This window comes from Rattus norvegicus, chromosome 13, assembly GCF_036323735.1.
Source record: "Rattus norvegicus strain BN/NHsdMcwi chromosome 13, GRCr8, whole genome shotgun sequence".
NCBI classification, from domain to species: domain Eukaryota; kingdom Metazoa; phylum Chordata; class Mammalia; order Rodentia; family Muridae; genus Rattus; species Rattus norvegicus.
The window spans coordinates 75848848-75864719 of NC_086031.1; the positions used below are offsets into that span (position 1 = coordinate 75848848).

The 15872-nt window shown below is 41.9% G+C and overlaps 1 protein-coding gene across 2 annotated transcripts in view; it reads right to left on the reverse strand.

Annotated features, from left to right (window-relative positions):
- The window catches only part of Dars2 (aspartyl-tRNA synthetase 2 (mitochondrial)), a 28242-nt gene that overhangs the window by 6770 nt on the left and 5600 nt on the right, over window positions 1-15872 (reverse strand). The window contains exons 4-12 of one of the 2 annotated variants that reach the window (NM_001034143.1): window positions 14693-14794; window positions 14204-14299; window positions 11469-11592; window positions 10798-10844; window positions 8564-8670; window positions 8006-8075; window positions 5317-5496; window positions 2566-2673; window positions 2121-2183 (exon numbers count right to left, since the gene is read on the reverse strand). In NM_001034143.1, coding sequence (NP_001029315.1) covers window positions 2121-2183; window positions 2566-2673; window positions 5317-5496; window positions 8006-8075; window positions 8564-8670; window positions 10798-10844; window positions 11469-11592; window positions 14204-14299; window positions 14693-14794 — 897 coding nt within the window. The remainder of the gene's footprint in view (window positions 1-2120; window positions 2184-2565; window positions 2674-5316; window positions 5497-8005; window positions 8076-8563; window positions 8671-10797; window positions 10845-11468; window positions 11593-14203; window positions 14300-14692; window positions 14795-15872) is intronic. The other variant, XM_063272359.1, reaches the window with a different exon arrangement.

Genomic DNA, 15872 nt, shown 5'->3' on the forward strand with positions numbered 1-15872 from the left:
TACTTCTGGCAGACTGCAAGTAAATGGAATAAGAATGACTGGGATGAGGTCAGTGAGCTGGCTCCATGGTAAAGGTTTGTGACCTCTGCATGTGTCCCCAACACACACACACACACACACACACACACACACACACACACACACACACACACACACACACGCGCGCGCGCGCACACACACACACACACGCGCACGCGCACACACACACACACACACACACACACACACACACACACACACTGATATTAAGTAAAAATTTAAAAATGTAATAATGTGCCTTAGTTTTCTGAATACTAGGTGTGTGCCACTATGCCCAATCTGAAAGAACATTGCAATAGAGAAAAGTAGGCGAGATGGTTCTTTAATAAAACTTTATGAATATTTTTTCAGTCTTTTATTTTCTAAAAATGTGCTTTGATTCATTTTGAAAATTCCTTCCCTCTTTCTTTCCACCCTGTACTGATGACTGAACCCAGGGCCTTGTTCTTGCTTAGCAAGCACTCCCCACGGAGCATCATCCCTGGTCAGTCGCCGTCTCTCTTTAAAGGGTTGAGGCAGAGCTGGGCAGTGGTGGCACGTACCATTAGTCCTAGCACGTAGGAGGCAGAGGCAGGCAGATCTCTGAGTTCAAGTCCAGTCTAGTCTATAGAGGGAGTTCCAGGACAGCCAGGGCTACCCAGAGAAACCCTGCCTTGAAAAATCAATTAAAAAAATTAAAAAGCTGAGACAGGGTCTCTGTGTGACCTCCTTGCCCCAGCATCCTGCTTCCTTCTTATTGAAATAGCTTTGTCTCTCTTTGAGCCTGAGCTATGAGGCAAGTGAGGCAAGTAGTCCATTTAAAAAGAAACTTGAGGGCTGGAGACATGGCTCAGTGGTTAAGAGCACTGACTGCTTTTCCAGAGGTCCTGAGTTCAAACCCCAGCAACCACATGGTGGCTCACAACAATCTGTAATGGGATTCAATGCCCTCTTCTGGTGTGTTTGAAGACAGCTACAGTGTACTCACAGACGTAAAATAAATAAAATCTTAAAAAAATTGAGAGCTGGATGTTATAGTGCATACCTATAATTCAAGATGAAGTCTTGACAGTCAAAAGCTCAAGGACGCCTTGGCTACATGAGACCCTGCTTTAAAAAAGCCAAATAACAAACAAACCAAAATTCAAAAGAAACTTAAATATTAATTTCTTTGTACCATAAACATGCGCATTCCTGCCTGTCCTCATTCTGTTCCTGGTATAAACAGAACTGTGATGAGCATAATGTGTCCTTATGTTGGGACGCTTCATCTAAAGCATGTCACAGAAGATGCTGACACTAACAGCAAGACTCGTCATCTTACTGTCTGGAATCTCAAGATATCCAAGCTGCCCTTGAGCTCCTGATCCCCCTACCTCCACGTAAATGCTGGGATTACAGGAGTGTGACATCATGCCTGCTGCCATGATTCTGGGAAAATGGCCAAGGCAATTTACATATTCAGGGACATGAGAATCCCCGATCCTGCCCCTCATTTTAGTGATACCATCCTCTAAGATCAGAGCACAAAAATGTGTTGGTCAAAGGTGTCCTCACAGTTCAAAGGTGTACTGGTGAAGAACCAGGAGAGCCTTTTCACCCTTGTCATGCCACTGCCAAACCTTGACCACCAATAAATACATTCATGTATTTAATTCTTAAAATTGGATTAAAATTGTTTTGTTCATGTAAAAACAGTATGGCTGAACTTGCAGTATGAAAGTAAATTCAACTGTCTAAATTGAAGTCCTTCAGTAAAAATAGATGGACAGAAAAATGGGATCTGAAACACTGACCCTCAACCTAAGAGTTCACCAGTTAGGGGCACCCACTGCTCTTGCAGTTCCAATCATCCTCCTGTAACTCCAGTTCCAGTGGATCCAATGCCTCTCTGGGTCCATGTACCACGTATGCACTTCATCCATCCATCCATCCATCCATCCATCCATCCATCCATCCATCCATCCATCCATCCACACACACACATGCAGGCAAAACACACATAGAACATAAAAATAAATCTAAAAAAGCCAAAGCCAAACCAAAACTAGAGTCCGTGCAATTGACAGTGGAATAGACTCCCACAAGACACTGCTCCTTACCTGACTGAAATGGTGAGCTGCAAACTTTCGAATGAACTCAATGTCTTCTTTCCTTAAGTACTTCTGATGAAAGGAAATCAAAGTCAATCAATTCATATGGCACCGAGCTTTGTGAACAGGTTCACAGTGTCAAGTAAGATTTTATCATTATTTATATAATAAGTTTAGAGGCACTAATTAGACTTTCTACAAAAATCACTGTTTTTGGAGACCGTGTCTTACTATGTAACTCTGGCTGGCCAGGAACTCCTCTGTAAACCAGACTGGCCTCAAGTTCACAAAAATTCACCTGCCTCTGCCTCTCAAGTGCTGTGATCATAGTGTGTCCCACCATGATTGTTAGATTGTTATATTATCCTTTCTCAAATGTTCAGGCACCAGTATTAAGTATATTTTCTTCCAGAATACACATTCTAGAGAAAACACAGAATTGTGCTTCACTTACTGCTCCTTCATGAACACATATTGCTTTGACAGTTCCTTGGGGCTTAGCCAGTGCATCCTGAAGAAACCTGATCTCTGTGTTTCTGAACACATCACTGATATCCACAATCTATAAAATGGAAAACAAGAAGGAATGACTAAACAAAGTCATTTTTACTTCAAAACATTTTACAAATAAGCCTTTTTTATTTTATTCTTTTTGCTTCTTTATATTTTTCACATGTATGTTGTGTTGTATTACGGTCACATTATATATACATATGTACATGTATGGGTGCACATGCACACATGTACATAGAGAGGCTGGAGCTTGATGTTAGGGATCAGGCTCCAATGCTCTTCCACTGTATCTATTGAGACAGGGTCTCTCAAGCAAACCCAGAGCTCTTGATATAGCTAATCTTGCTAGCCCACTTGCTCTCTCTCCCTTAGGGACTGGAATTACAGGCAGGTGTCATGATTACCCAGTATTTACATAGACTCTGGGGATCTGAAATCAGGTCCTTATACTTGTGTGGCAAACACTTACCCAATGAGACATTTCTTTATTCTACAGGTAAGATTTTTTTATAATATTATATACTTATTATTGTGAGAGGGATGTATGCTATGTGTATACAGGTGAGTGAAATAATGCTTTGTGAAGGTCAGAGGACAAGTTATGAAGTGAGTTTTTTCCTTTCATCTTTACATAGGTTCCAGGGATTGAACTCAGGTCATCACAGAGGTAGAGGAAAAAGTGTGTGTGTATGTTGTGGGCAGGGGGTGTGTGCAGACCAGAGGACAACTTGAGGGAGTTAGTTCTCTCATTCTACCTTTTGGAACCTTGGGATCAAAGTCAGGTCATCAGGTTTGCCAGCAATCACCTCTTATCTCCTCAGCCACGTTGCCATCCCAGAAATAGGATTTTAAAGAAACAACTAGGGCTAGAGAAGTGTTTCAGTGGGTTAAAGTGCTTGCTATGCAAGTAAGATGACCAGAGTTAGATCCCCAGCACCCATGCAACGCTGTAAACCAACCTTTGGGAGGCAGAGACAAGGGGATCTTTGGAGCTTGCTTTAAAAAGAAAAAAGAACTACATTTAGTAATTTATCATTTAAAAAATGTATTCATAGAGGGTTACTGCCGGTTCAGCATTGGCCTAAAATTTTGCGACGGTAGCCCAGGATTGACTCTAAGCAGTCTCAACCCATAGTCTGTATTATAAATAAGCAAATGAGGAATGGTTGTAGATAAGAAGAATGTACTTATGGTAATGGGAATAATGGTGGTGCACACCTGTAATCCCAGCACTCGGGAGGCAGAGGCAGGTCTGAGTGTGAGGCCAGCCTGGTCTACAGAGTGAATTACAGCACACCCAGGGCTACACAGAGAAAAACCAAACCCCAAAACCCTTGAAAAACCAAAACTCAAAAGCTGAATGAAAACAAAACAAAAGGAATGTACTTCTGATCTTGTGCGGACAGTTTTTACTTCTAAGACCTGAGCTGGGTGTGGTAGTTCACGCAGTATTCTCAGTACCTGGCTGGCAAACCCAGGAGAAGCACTGTGAGTTCGAGGCCCACCCGGGCTACAGAGTAGAAGCCTGATTTAAAACAAAAACAGAGTGATTACTATGACCAGGCGGAGTTCCATGTAAGGACTTTGCAGTGAGAAGCGAGATTGAGAAATGGCACAGCACCAGAGATCAGGGGATGGTGCTCTGTAAGGACAACTGTGGAGACTTGGCAGTAAAACTCCTGCATTTCAGAGAGTGGTGATAATCTCAATGTGCTCACGTATTTAAGCTTTTTACAGAACAAGGAAAATTGGTAACTCAATCGATTATTTCCCTTCCGAGAGCCACACTGACATAGAAAAACTAAAAATGAAGATTAGTTTTATTTTTTTCTCTCAAATAACTACTCATGTCCATAAAATCAGTAACTGGTAAGTACTGTAATGAAATATTAGAGTAGAAATCTTGCTCTTAATTTTTTTACATTTATTATTTATTTATTCACTTATTTAGTGTGTGTGTGTGTGTGTGTGTGTGTGTGTGTGTGCGTGCTTTCAGGAGTCAGTTCTTTCTCTCTACTGGTTCTGGGAAGTAAATAATGTTAGGCTTGACATAAGCAAGTATCTTAATTTTACTTTTTTGTTTTGTTTGTTTTGTTTTTGTTTTCTCAAGACACGGTTTCTCTGTGTAACCCAGGCTGGCCTTGAACTCAGATATCCACTGCCTCTGCCTCCCAAGTCCTGGGACTAAGGCCTGCACCACCACCACTACCACCTGACGCCTTAATCTTGCTCGTACTGAGTGTGACAGCACACACTGGTAACCCCACTGCCTGTGAGGCTGAGGCACAAGGATCTCAAGTTAGCTTCTGCTGCATAGCAAGCTTCAAGGACCTCCCCCCATCTTAAAACACACATGCGCGCGCGCACACACACACACACACGCACACACACGCGTGTGCACACGTCTTGCTTTTAGAAATGGAATTTGAAAGAATAAGTAGTGCAATGCTAACATGTTATCATCATCATCACCACCACCCACCACCACCACCACCACCACCACCACCACCACCACCATCATCATCATCATCATCATCATCATCTGCTGTAGTTTGGAAACAACCAAGGTAACAAGGTAAAGGAATATTGAAAACATTATCCAACGGGTATGTAACGTCTGTAAATTTCTTCAGAATGCTTGAAAAGATATCTGAATGACGTGGGAGTGATCCTGGGAACAAGAAAAAAGTACCTTCATCCCAAAGCGAGTATCTGGCTTATCAGTTCCGTAGGTAGCCAATGCCTCAGCAAAAGTCATGGAAGGAAAAGGAGCCACTAGAGGGTCTTTATCTTCAGGCCAGGAATAATGCAGCAAACCCTCAACTAAATGCTGAATGCCAGTCTGGTCTACAAAGGACATCTCTATGTCAATCTGAAACAAAACAGCACGGAAACTAACATGAACAGTCACGTTACGGATTTCTTGGCTTTTAGTTACCATATAAATAACTCTGCCCAAAGACAGTACGTGGTTAAAAGTACAAATATTATTATACTTGGCTTTTATGTCGATGACTGCTATTGCCTAACATATGCCAACTTACGTATGCTGTAACTACCTCGTGGCTGAAGGCTCAGAGGAGTAAGTGAATTGCTTGCTAACAATTACTACTGTAGTTAGGCTACATCTGACGCTGGTCTTTATGACTCCGAACTTGTGATTTTGCCATTTAATCACATTGATTAATCCTACCTTACCAAAGCAAATAAGGGTTTGGATAAATCTGTAAATTAAATAAATATATCAGTATATAGACTTATTTTTCTCTAAAGCTAGTTTGTCCTTTTAAAAAAATATTTTGGGGGGCTGGGGATTTAGCTCAGTGGTAGAGTGCTTACCTAGGAAGCACAAGGCCCTGGGTTCGGTCCCCAGCTCCGAAAAAAAAAAAAAAAAAAAAGAACCAAAAAAAAAAAAATTTTGTATGTATGAGTGTTTTGCCTGCATGTACACATATACTTGGTGCTCACGAAGGCCAGAAGACAGAATCTGGTGCCCTGGGACTGAAGTTACAGCTGACTGTGAGCTGCAACATGGAAACTGACGCCAGCCCCCTGGAAGAGCAGTCTGTGCTCTTAACTGCGGAGCCATCTCTTCAGCCCCACTCTGGCCTGTTTCTGGAATAATGAGTCTTCTATTAACCTTATTTTTTGTTGATTTTGGTTGCTTGTTTGCTTTTTGAGACAATGTTTCTCTGTGTAGTCCTGGATGTCCTTTATAGACCAGGTGACCTTAAACTCAGAGATCCACCTGCCTCTGCCTTTTGAGTGCTGGGATTAAAGACATGCACCACCACACCCAGGTTTAACTTTGTTTTGTTATTCAGTCACATGTGTTTAATGTAGGTGTGGGTACAAGTGTTGCACAGCACACATGTGGAGGTCAAAAGATCACTGGAGTCAGTTCTCTCCTTCACCTTGCATGGGTTCTGGGATGCAAACTCAAGCTTCAGGTTTGTGCAGCAAGAGCCTTTACCGCTGAGCTGTGTCGGGGCCCCTGCAACACTGATTTTTGATGGATAAGATTTGTTTTAAGGACTTTATCACATCATAAACTGGGGATATCTGGCACATCTTAGTTGATGACCACAACCCTTCTGAGAAGGACTAATGCACAGATTAAAGCTACTTTGAAATTTCACCTCTCCCAGGCAGAATGTCAAGGAAACAAAGGATGGGGATGGAGAGATAGTCCAGTGGTCAGAAGCACTTTCTGTTCTTGCAGAAGACCTGGGTTCAGTTTCTAGGCACTGACATGACAGACAGCACCTGAAACTCCAGTTCTAGAGTTTCCATGAGCATCAGGCATGTACTTGCAGGCAAAATACCCATACGCATAAAATAAAATCTCGCTGAGCATGGTGGGGCACCCTTTAATGTTAGTACTCAGGAGACAGAGGCAGGCAGATCTTGATGAATGTGAGGCCAGCCTGGTCTACTTAGGGAGTTTAAGGCCTACATAGAGAGACCCAGACTTTGACTAATTGCCCCACTCCTGCAAAAAACAAAACAAAACAAAACAAAAAACAAAAAACAACAACAACAAAAAAAACCAAACCAAACCAAAACAACAAAAAACTTAAAAAATGAAAAAGAACACAAATGATAGTCAGTGCTTGGCAGAGACAGGAGAACAAGGGACCCTTATTCACTGCTGGTGAGAATCTAAACTGGGGTGGCGATTATGGAGCTCAGGACTGAGGTTTTTCAAAAAGCTAAAAATAACTATTATATGATCTGGCTTTGCCACCTTTAGATAAATACTCAAAAGCTCAAGTCTTAGCCCAGAGATCCTCACACATCTATGTTTATTGCTGTGCCATTCACAACAACTAAGGAACAGAAACATCCTAGATAGTCACTAATCCACGAGTGGACAAAGAAAATGTGTTATATACACACAATGAAATTTTATTGAGCTATGAAGAGAAATAAGATTATGACATTTATAGAAAAATGGAACTAGAAATTATGCTCGGTGAAGTATCACAGGTACAGAGAGACAAGTACGCCACGCTTCCTCTCATACGGAAGATTCTAGATTTTAATTTTTATATGTGCATATACATGTTTAGGTATAGGTCAGGGAACTCTAAGAGGGGAAAGAACAGACCTTAAGGGAAAGGAATAAAGAGCAAGGTAGGAAGCATGTGATATAAAAGCGGAAGGAGGGCAATGGGAGGAAGCAGACCTGTGCAGAGGCAGGGGGATGGAAAGGAGTGAGGGTATCAGACAAATGAAGAGTGTCTGAAAATGAGACGTGGAGACCCACCCCCTTTTATGTTCATTTCTAAAAACGTGTAAAATTACTGTCCCGGTATTGAAACATTCTGGGTTACAGCAACATGAATTTGTGAGAGTCGAGTAATGTAACACTCAGGTACCTGAGTAAACTCTGGCTGCCTATCCGGTCTTGAGCCTTCATCTCGATAACACCGGGCAACCTGAAAGTACCTGTTATAAAAAAGTAGAGTTAACCCAGTCTTCATCTTAAATGATCCAATTTCCCCAAGTGTTGGCTCTGAAACAAATTAATAATGATCCTTAAGAGAGACTGGAATTTTTCAGTTTATTTGTGGTGCTAACGCTCAAACCCAGGCCCTTGTGCAGGCAAGAACTCACCATGAAGCCATTTCCTAGCCTCGCAAACTTTATTTTGCTCAAGTCTAATCAGAATTACAGCTGACCCATCAGAGGCTAGTATTTTATAGATGGCTTTCCAAATACAACACCTTTGGACACTTAGGTGGTAGGTGGGCATGCAAACCAGTCCATGTTTCTTTAATATGGACGTTTACAGGCTCAGGTACTGCTTTAGGGATGCTCTGAGCCTCCCCGTGCCATGCCAGCTCTCATGTTCACCTTCCCTCCCCCTTGGTCGCTCCCCTTCCTTTTTTTGAGGAATAATATAGCATTGCCAATAAACAAAAAAGCCTGTTTACCTGTCTAAACCACCAACCATCAGAAGCTGCTTAAACTGTTGAGGACTCTGAGGGAGAGAATAAAACCTTCCAGGTTCCCTGGACGGTACTAAAAACTCCTTGGCACCCTTTAAGAGAGAGAGAGAGAGGTGGCAGAGGGGGAAAGAGAGACAGTACTGAAAAACAAACAAACAAAAACCCAGGCCAGGTATGGCAAACGCCTGCAATTCCAGCAGCACTCAGGAGGCTGACAAGGAGGAATAGTAAGTTCAGGTGCACTGACCCACATGGAAGGCTCTGTCTCCATAAAACGAAACAAAAATCCTGAAATAAAATGAACAACAACAAAACGACTCAAGGTGTAAGTGACCAGTTCTAGTTAATGCTTTAGCACACCAAGGGACTTACAGAGCAAAGTTCCCAATGACTCTCAGCTCTTGTTTATCTTACAGTCCCCCAAACAATTTGCGGACAATAAAATGTATTTAGAGACAGAGTCTCACTGTGAAGCTCTGCACTGACACGCAGACATCCGCCTGCCCCATCTCTTGAGAACTGGAATTTAGACATGTGCCATGTTCAAGACGATACAGTTTATATTTTTTAAGTGTGTGTGTGTGTGGGGGGGTACACACACATTCTAGAAGAGGCCATCAGAACCTCTAAAGCTAGAGGCTGTTGAGAGCGTCTTAGGTGCTGAACACTGAACACGGTTCTCTGAAAGTTAACTGCTGAGCTAACTCTGTAGCTCTAAAATACGTCTTAAATCCTGGTTGTATGTAACAGTTGAGAAGTGTGTGTAAACAAAGTCTTTATTATTAGCATGACAAAGTTTGCACATCATTTGCTATGAGGTCACTCTTAACTGCTCTTCTGTAGTAAACTGTAGGGAGTTTTGATCTGATGCCCTCAAACATGCTATACAAACACTGCCACTGAGATATACATGTAGTCCTTAAACTGTTTGTTTCTTAAGTCTACAGATTGAATAAAGAGTTATTAAATATCAGGGCTGTTTTGTTTTTAAAAGTCTCAGTTCTCTTTTTAACAGGATCTTACTGTGTAGACAGAGTTGCTCTGAAAGTTGTGATCCTCCTGCCTCAGTTTCCCAATTCCTGGTCTTATAGGCATGCATCACCTCACCTGGTTCTTTTTTCTTATTAATATAGCATTTGTTTTCCTTGTCTCAAACCCCGAGCCAACCATTTTTTGCTGATTTCCTGAAAAAGTACAGGAAAAAGAATATCTGGGGAAGAATCACAGTGGAGACAGATCCTTTCCTGATGGAGAGAGTGAGACTGATCCATTCTTGGGCAAAAGGCCCTTCGGCTGCAAGGGGACCAAAGCCAACTGTTGTAAGCAATGAGGCTCCCACAGTGGCAATGCCATCCCTTGAGCCAGCCACCAACCATGGCAATCCTAGCCTCAATAAATATAGCTGCAGCGACAATATTCCTGGAACAGGTGCTGGCTAGAAAGCTGTGGCTAGGGACAAATGAGGTGAGGGAGTATGGAGCCAGCATAGGCTATGAGACACCATAAGTGTCCCTGGTCATTCAGAGAGAGGGTGGAAGTGAACTTGGGGCAGGTTTAGGTTTTAAAATGGAAGGGATTATAACACGGCAGTTGCTCTTAGCACACACAGAAACTGCCTCTTTAACATTTTTATACTTTTTAGTTGACACCATTTTTTTTAATGATTTTATTTTCATCTCTTTGGTTGTGAGCCTTAGCTTTTAATGGCTGAGCTCTCTCTGCAGCCAAGGATTTTATTTTAATTGTGTGCATATGTTTCTGTCGGTATATGGGTATGTGTTTTATGAATGCAGTGTTTACAGGTCAGAAAAAGGTGTCTGGGGGCTGGGGATTTAGCTCAGTGGTAGGAAGCACAAGGCCCTGGGTTCGGTCCCCAGCTCCGAAAAAAAGAACCAAAAAAAAAAAAAAAAGGTGTCTGATTTTAGTACATGCTTTTAACTGCTGAGCCATCACCTCATCCAGTTCAGATAGTTCTTAATGAACAAAGTTTTAATAAAACATTAATGATTTGCATCTAGAAAACTCATGGGAAAGAAAACTCATACAGAATAAAAACATTCTGATTCAAAATGTTGACTCACACAATTTTCTCAGTTGTTAAAATAAGACCCTTTTACTAATAAAAGTAAATCAAAATGGGCCAAGTGAATTTAAAAGCAAAGTGATTGCTTTTATAAGGAAGAGGCTATCAACAGTAAAGTGATAAGTAATATACATACTCCAGGAGTCCTCTTAAACAATGTTGGGGTTTCTATATCCACAAATCCTAAAACGAGAGAAAAATCAGTTAGTAATTAGGAATTTGCCAAGTATGATGTCAATAGTGAATACAAATCAGAGGCTCCCTTTAATTAGGAAGACATCAGAGGTAAGAAGACAGATGCAACGTGGTTTCTACAAACCCAAGAAAGCTAAGACTTTTATAAAATATAACTCTGCTCATAAAGGTGACATTCATGACAGGAACTGATCCGGAATAGCTGATGGATTCCGGTCTACTGCAATGCTCGGTCTTAGAAATGTTCGGCCAGCATAGCAAGAGTGGAAGGAGAGCAAGCAAGCACCATGGAGTGCTCTGTGGGACTCATGGGAAATTCTAGGCCTCTCAACAAATGCTGTATAGGAATGATAAAGAATTATGCAAATTTGGGTAGGCATTGTATCTACTCCCGTAACCCCAGAATTCAAGGGTGCAGGGGAGAGAAACCAAAGAGTGTCCTCAGTAGTGGTGAGAAATCCTAAGTACTGTAATAGACATCATTACCTTTAAAAGAATGTGTCTGTGGCCCCGTAAGCCAGCAGTCATCACGGTGACTGATTACGGGCCTTGGGAACACGTGACCCAGTGAGAAGGGAGTGACAGCTCAGTGAACACTCAGGCGTCCCTTACCGTGCAGAGTACAGAGATATTCCCGCATTTTCATGACCATCTGTGACCTGAGCCGCAGGTTGTGCTGCATTTGGGAGCTGCGCAGGTCTAAGTACCGATACTGCAGACGAAGGGCTTCCGTCTTCTACACAAAGGAAAGCTTTCATGCTTCAATATTTTGAACACTAAAAAGGTAGTTACCTTTTTTTCCTTAATTTACATTTATTTCTTGGTAGTGGTGGGGTATGTGTACGTTTGTGTCTGTCTACATGAGTGCAGATGCCCTTGGGCCCCTGAAGCCAGAGGCGTCCTCAGGAGCAAGAGTTACAGGCAATTGTGAGCCTCCTGGTACATACATGTTACAAGCAACTGTGGGCCTCCTGGTACATACATGTTACAGGCAACTGTGGGCCTCCTGGTACATACATGTTACAGGCAACTGTGGGCCTCCTGGTACATACATGTTACAGGCAACTGTGGGCCTCCTGGTACATACATGTTACAGGCAATTGTGAGCCTCCTGGTACATACATGTTACAGACAACTGTGAGCCTCCTGGTACATACATGTTACAGACAACTGTGAGCCTCCTGGTACATACATGTTACAGGTAACAAACTCAGGTCCTTCCTAAGAGCTGTGCACATTCTTACTACTGAGCCATCTCTCCAGCTCAGTTCTGCTTATTTCCTTTTTTAAAAAGGTTTACTTATTTATTTTATGAAGTCCAATGTTACTCTCTTCAGACACACCAGAAGAGGGCATCAGATCCCATTACAGGTGGTTGTGAGCTACCATGTGGTTGCTGGGATTTGAACTCAGGACCTCTGGAATAAGTAATCAGTGCTCTTAACTCCATCTCTCCAGCCCAGCTTTGTTATTTTCAAGGCTGTAAATCCTTGTATTCTTTTTTGTGCTTAGAACTTAAGAAAAAAGTCCTTTAATGTGAGTTGCTCATTTTTATAGCAGAAATAGAAATAGTAAGAAATGTCTATTATTTCTTTTTCTGAAATGTTTACCTTAGGAAATTTATTTTCTTTTCTATAATAAGGTCAACTTTGTAATTATATTGATTTTTGCAATCAATGAACTTAGATATAGGCCATAGTGGTCATGTAATTAAAAATCTATTAGTGCTGGAGAAATCACTCACTTGGTGTTTAGTTCCACTTCCTGTCGCTTTAGTAAAATACGCTGACAAAAGCAATTTAAGGGAGAAAGGGCAAATTTGACTCCCAATTCTAGGTTAGAGCCCACCACTGTAGCCCTCGCTGCAGGAAGTGAAGGCAGCAGGAACATTACACTCACAGTCGAGAGCGGAGAGCATGGAATTAATGCTGCACGCCAGCGCTTAGCTTACTCCTTCTCACTTAGCCCAGAGCCCAGGCCATGAAATGTTGCCTCCTACATTCAGGGTTTGTTTTCTCACAACTAATTTAATTAAGAAAATTCCCCTCACCAGGTGGTGGCAGCACATGCCTTTAGTCCCAGCACTTGGGAGGCAGAGGCAGGTGAATCTCTGTGAGTTCAAGGTCAGCCTGGTCTACAGATCGAGTTCTAGGACAGCCAAGGCTACACGGAGAGATCCTGTCTGGAAATCAAACCAAACCAAAGCCAAGCAAACCAAACCAAACCAAACCAAATCAAACAAACCGAAAACAAACACTCCAGACCCACAAGAAAAGTCACTGGATGTATGCCCACAAGCCAGTCTAATCTAGACAACCCCTCACTGAGACCCCTTTACCATGTGATTCCAGGTTGGGCCAAGGTGGCTTCAAAACAACCATCGCAGTTAGTAAAGTACTTGTCCTGTGAGCCCAGCCACCTGAGTTCAATCCTCAGGTCCCTGGCAGAAAGCTGGGGGTGGTTGCGCACACTGTAATTCTAGCACAGGGTAGACCAGATAGGCAGAGCCCTGGGGCTTTCTGACCGCCCAGACTTTCTACTTAGTGGGCTCCAGAACAGGGAGAGACACTGTTCCAATAAACAGTGGACAGTGCCTGATGGTCACATTCAAGGTTTTCCTCTTGCTTCTACCTGCACACGTGAGCACACACAAACACCTTAATAGATTAAAAATTAAGTGTATATTCTGGGCATAGTGGTGCATGCCTTTAATCCCAGCACTTGGGAGGCAGAGATTGGCAGAACTCTGAGTTTGAGGTCAGCCTGGTCTACAGAGTAAATTCCAGGACAGACAGAGCTACGAAATGAGGCTCTATCTTAACAAAACAGATTAAAAACTTAGGTATATACAAGTCTGTAATTGTGACAAAGCTAAAAATTATCTGGGGATAGATCTTTCCTTTTATTTATCTTTAAGTCTGGTTATACTTAATCAGTACTGGCTACTTCTATCAAGCTCTGAGACTTGTGGCTAAGATCATCCTAAAATCCATAATTCTATGGTTGGTAAGTTAAGAATTGCACTAAGCACACATTTTATTACAGTGAGAAGTTTCAACTTAATAGGAAAAAGATTACCCTATGCAACTTTGCTATTTTCAATATAAATTTCCTTCCAACAGTTTAAACAACAGCAATGGGAAAACCTGAACAATAGCGTACTTCAAATCTGAAAGGCAGACTCACATTTCAATCTGTCTGCACCTCAAGAACATAATAAGCCGTCAGCACTATAGAATAACTGATTGAAAATACCCATTTTAGAGAGCATATACTTTTACTTTAAACATTCTGGTAACTTTCGATCACTTTCTAGATACTGGATTTTGTAAACAAGACGCTCTCACCTTCACAAAGTCTTTAATTTCAAAGGGCAGCTTTTTGCAGGCATTCAGGAGCTCAGCTGTTTTAGCTTTGATTTCAATCTCACCTGTTGGCATTTTCTTAGAAGAAAGAAAAGAAAAGATCTATTTTAGAGAGTCGTTTTTCAGGACAGGTATGCGATAAACATTTGTATAACACATGCATTTGCATACATATGTAAAATAGGTCAAACTATATTGTAGATTATAAATAATAAAAATCTATATAATCTTTACATTATTGTTTATAATAAGATCTTATATCAACAAATATCATTATATATTTGTCAAGGTTGACACCTTGACATGCTTTTTGTGCACACTTAAATGGGTGTGGTGATATCTGTGAGTTCATTTGTGGAACTGAGGAACTTCAATGCTAAGTGTCCACAAGGGACTCAATCATAATGTTGTTGGTGTATGTGCAGACACTGTAAATGCACAAAGGAAACATTTATTCCCTAGACTACTAACCGGATTCTCCTGTCCCAGGGGTCGGGCGATGACCGTCCCAGATACTCTCACCACAGACTCCACAGGGGCTTCACACAAAGTCCTCCTCACAGATGCAGCCGACTGCAAAATAAGGGGTCGGAGTGGGGCAGTTCAAAGAATAAACGGACTTACAGAAATCTTCAGGAAGTCTACAGTGTATAAAAATGATATTCACAGCTTATGTGCTGTGAATGAGCTGTATTGATGTTATTACAAGAGTTGGTAAATCCTATTGTCATTTTAGCTCCACATAATACAGCCAGTAAGACCACCAAGAACCCTCCCTCCCTCCCTCCTTTCTTTTGATAGGGCCTCTCTACAGAGTCCATACCAGCCATGAACTCAGCCTTCCTGCCTCAGCTTCCCAAGTACTGGGATTGTAGGTATGCACCACCATGTCCACCAGCCATTTTTAATTTTAATTAATTAATTACTGAGACAGGGTTTCACTATGTAGGTCTGGCTGTCCTGGAACTCAGTATATAGAGCACTCTGTCTAGCCTCAAGCTCAGAGACCCACCTGCTTCCGCCTAAATGCTGAGTTTAAGGTGTGTGCCATTATGCCCAGCTTGTTACTACCTTTTGAGACAGATTCTAAATTGCCAGGTTGGCTGTGTGTGTGTGTGTGTGTGTGTGTGTGTGTGTGTGTGTACATGTATCTGTGCACATGCCGTAGCCTGCATGTGGAGGTGAGAGGACAACTTGTGGAGTTCTCTCCTTCCACCACATGGGTCCCAGGGTTGTCATCTTGGTGGCAGAACCTTTATCCACTGTGCCAGCACCTCAGCCCTAATCATATCTCTGCCTTTGGTATAATGTGAGTGATAAGGCCTCACACAGTCCAGGCTGGCCTTGGCTATAATGCTGAGCTGATCCTGAATTCTTGACATTCTTGCATTTGCTGCCCACTGATGTGATTATAGGTGTATGCTTCCATGCCTGTCTTTTATTTCTTTTGAAAGATTAGCCTTAGGTTGCTTTTTATAAATTTCATCTTCACATTCTGCGTCTTTATTGATTTCTTTAGTAGCTAATTTATTTATTACATTTATATTGTATGTGTGTGCACACACAGGCAACTAACTTGAGTGCATATGTGGAGGTCAGAAGACAACTTGTGGGAGCTGTCTTTCTCCTTCGACCATGTTGGTTTTGAACT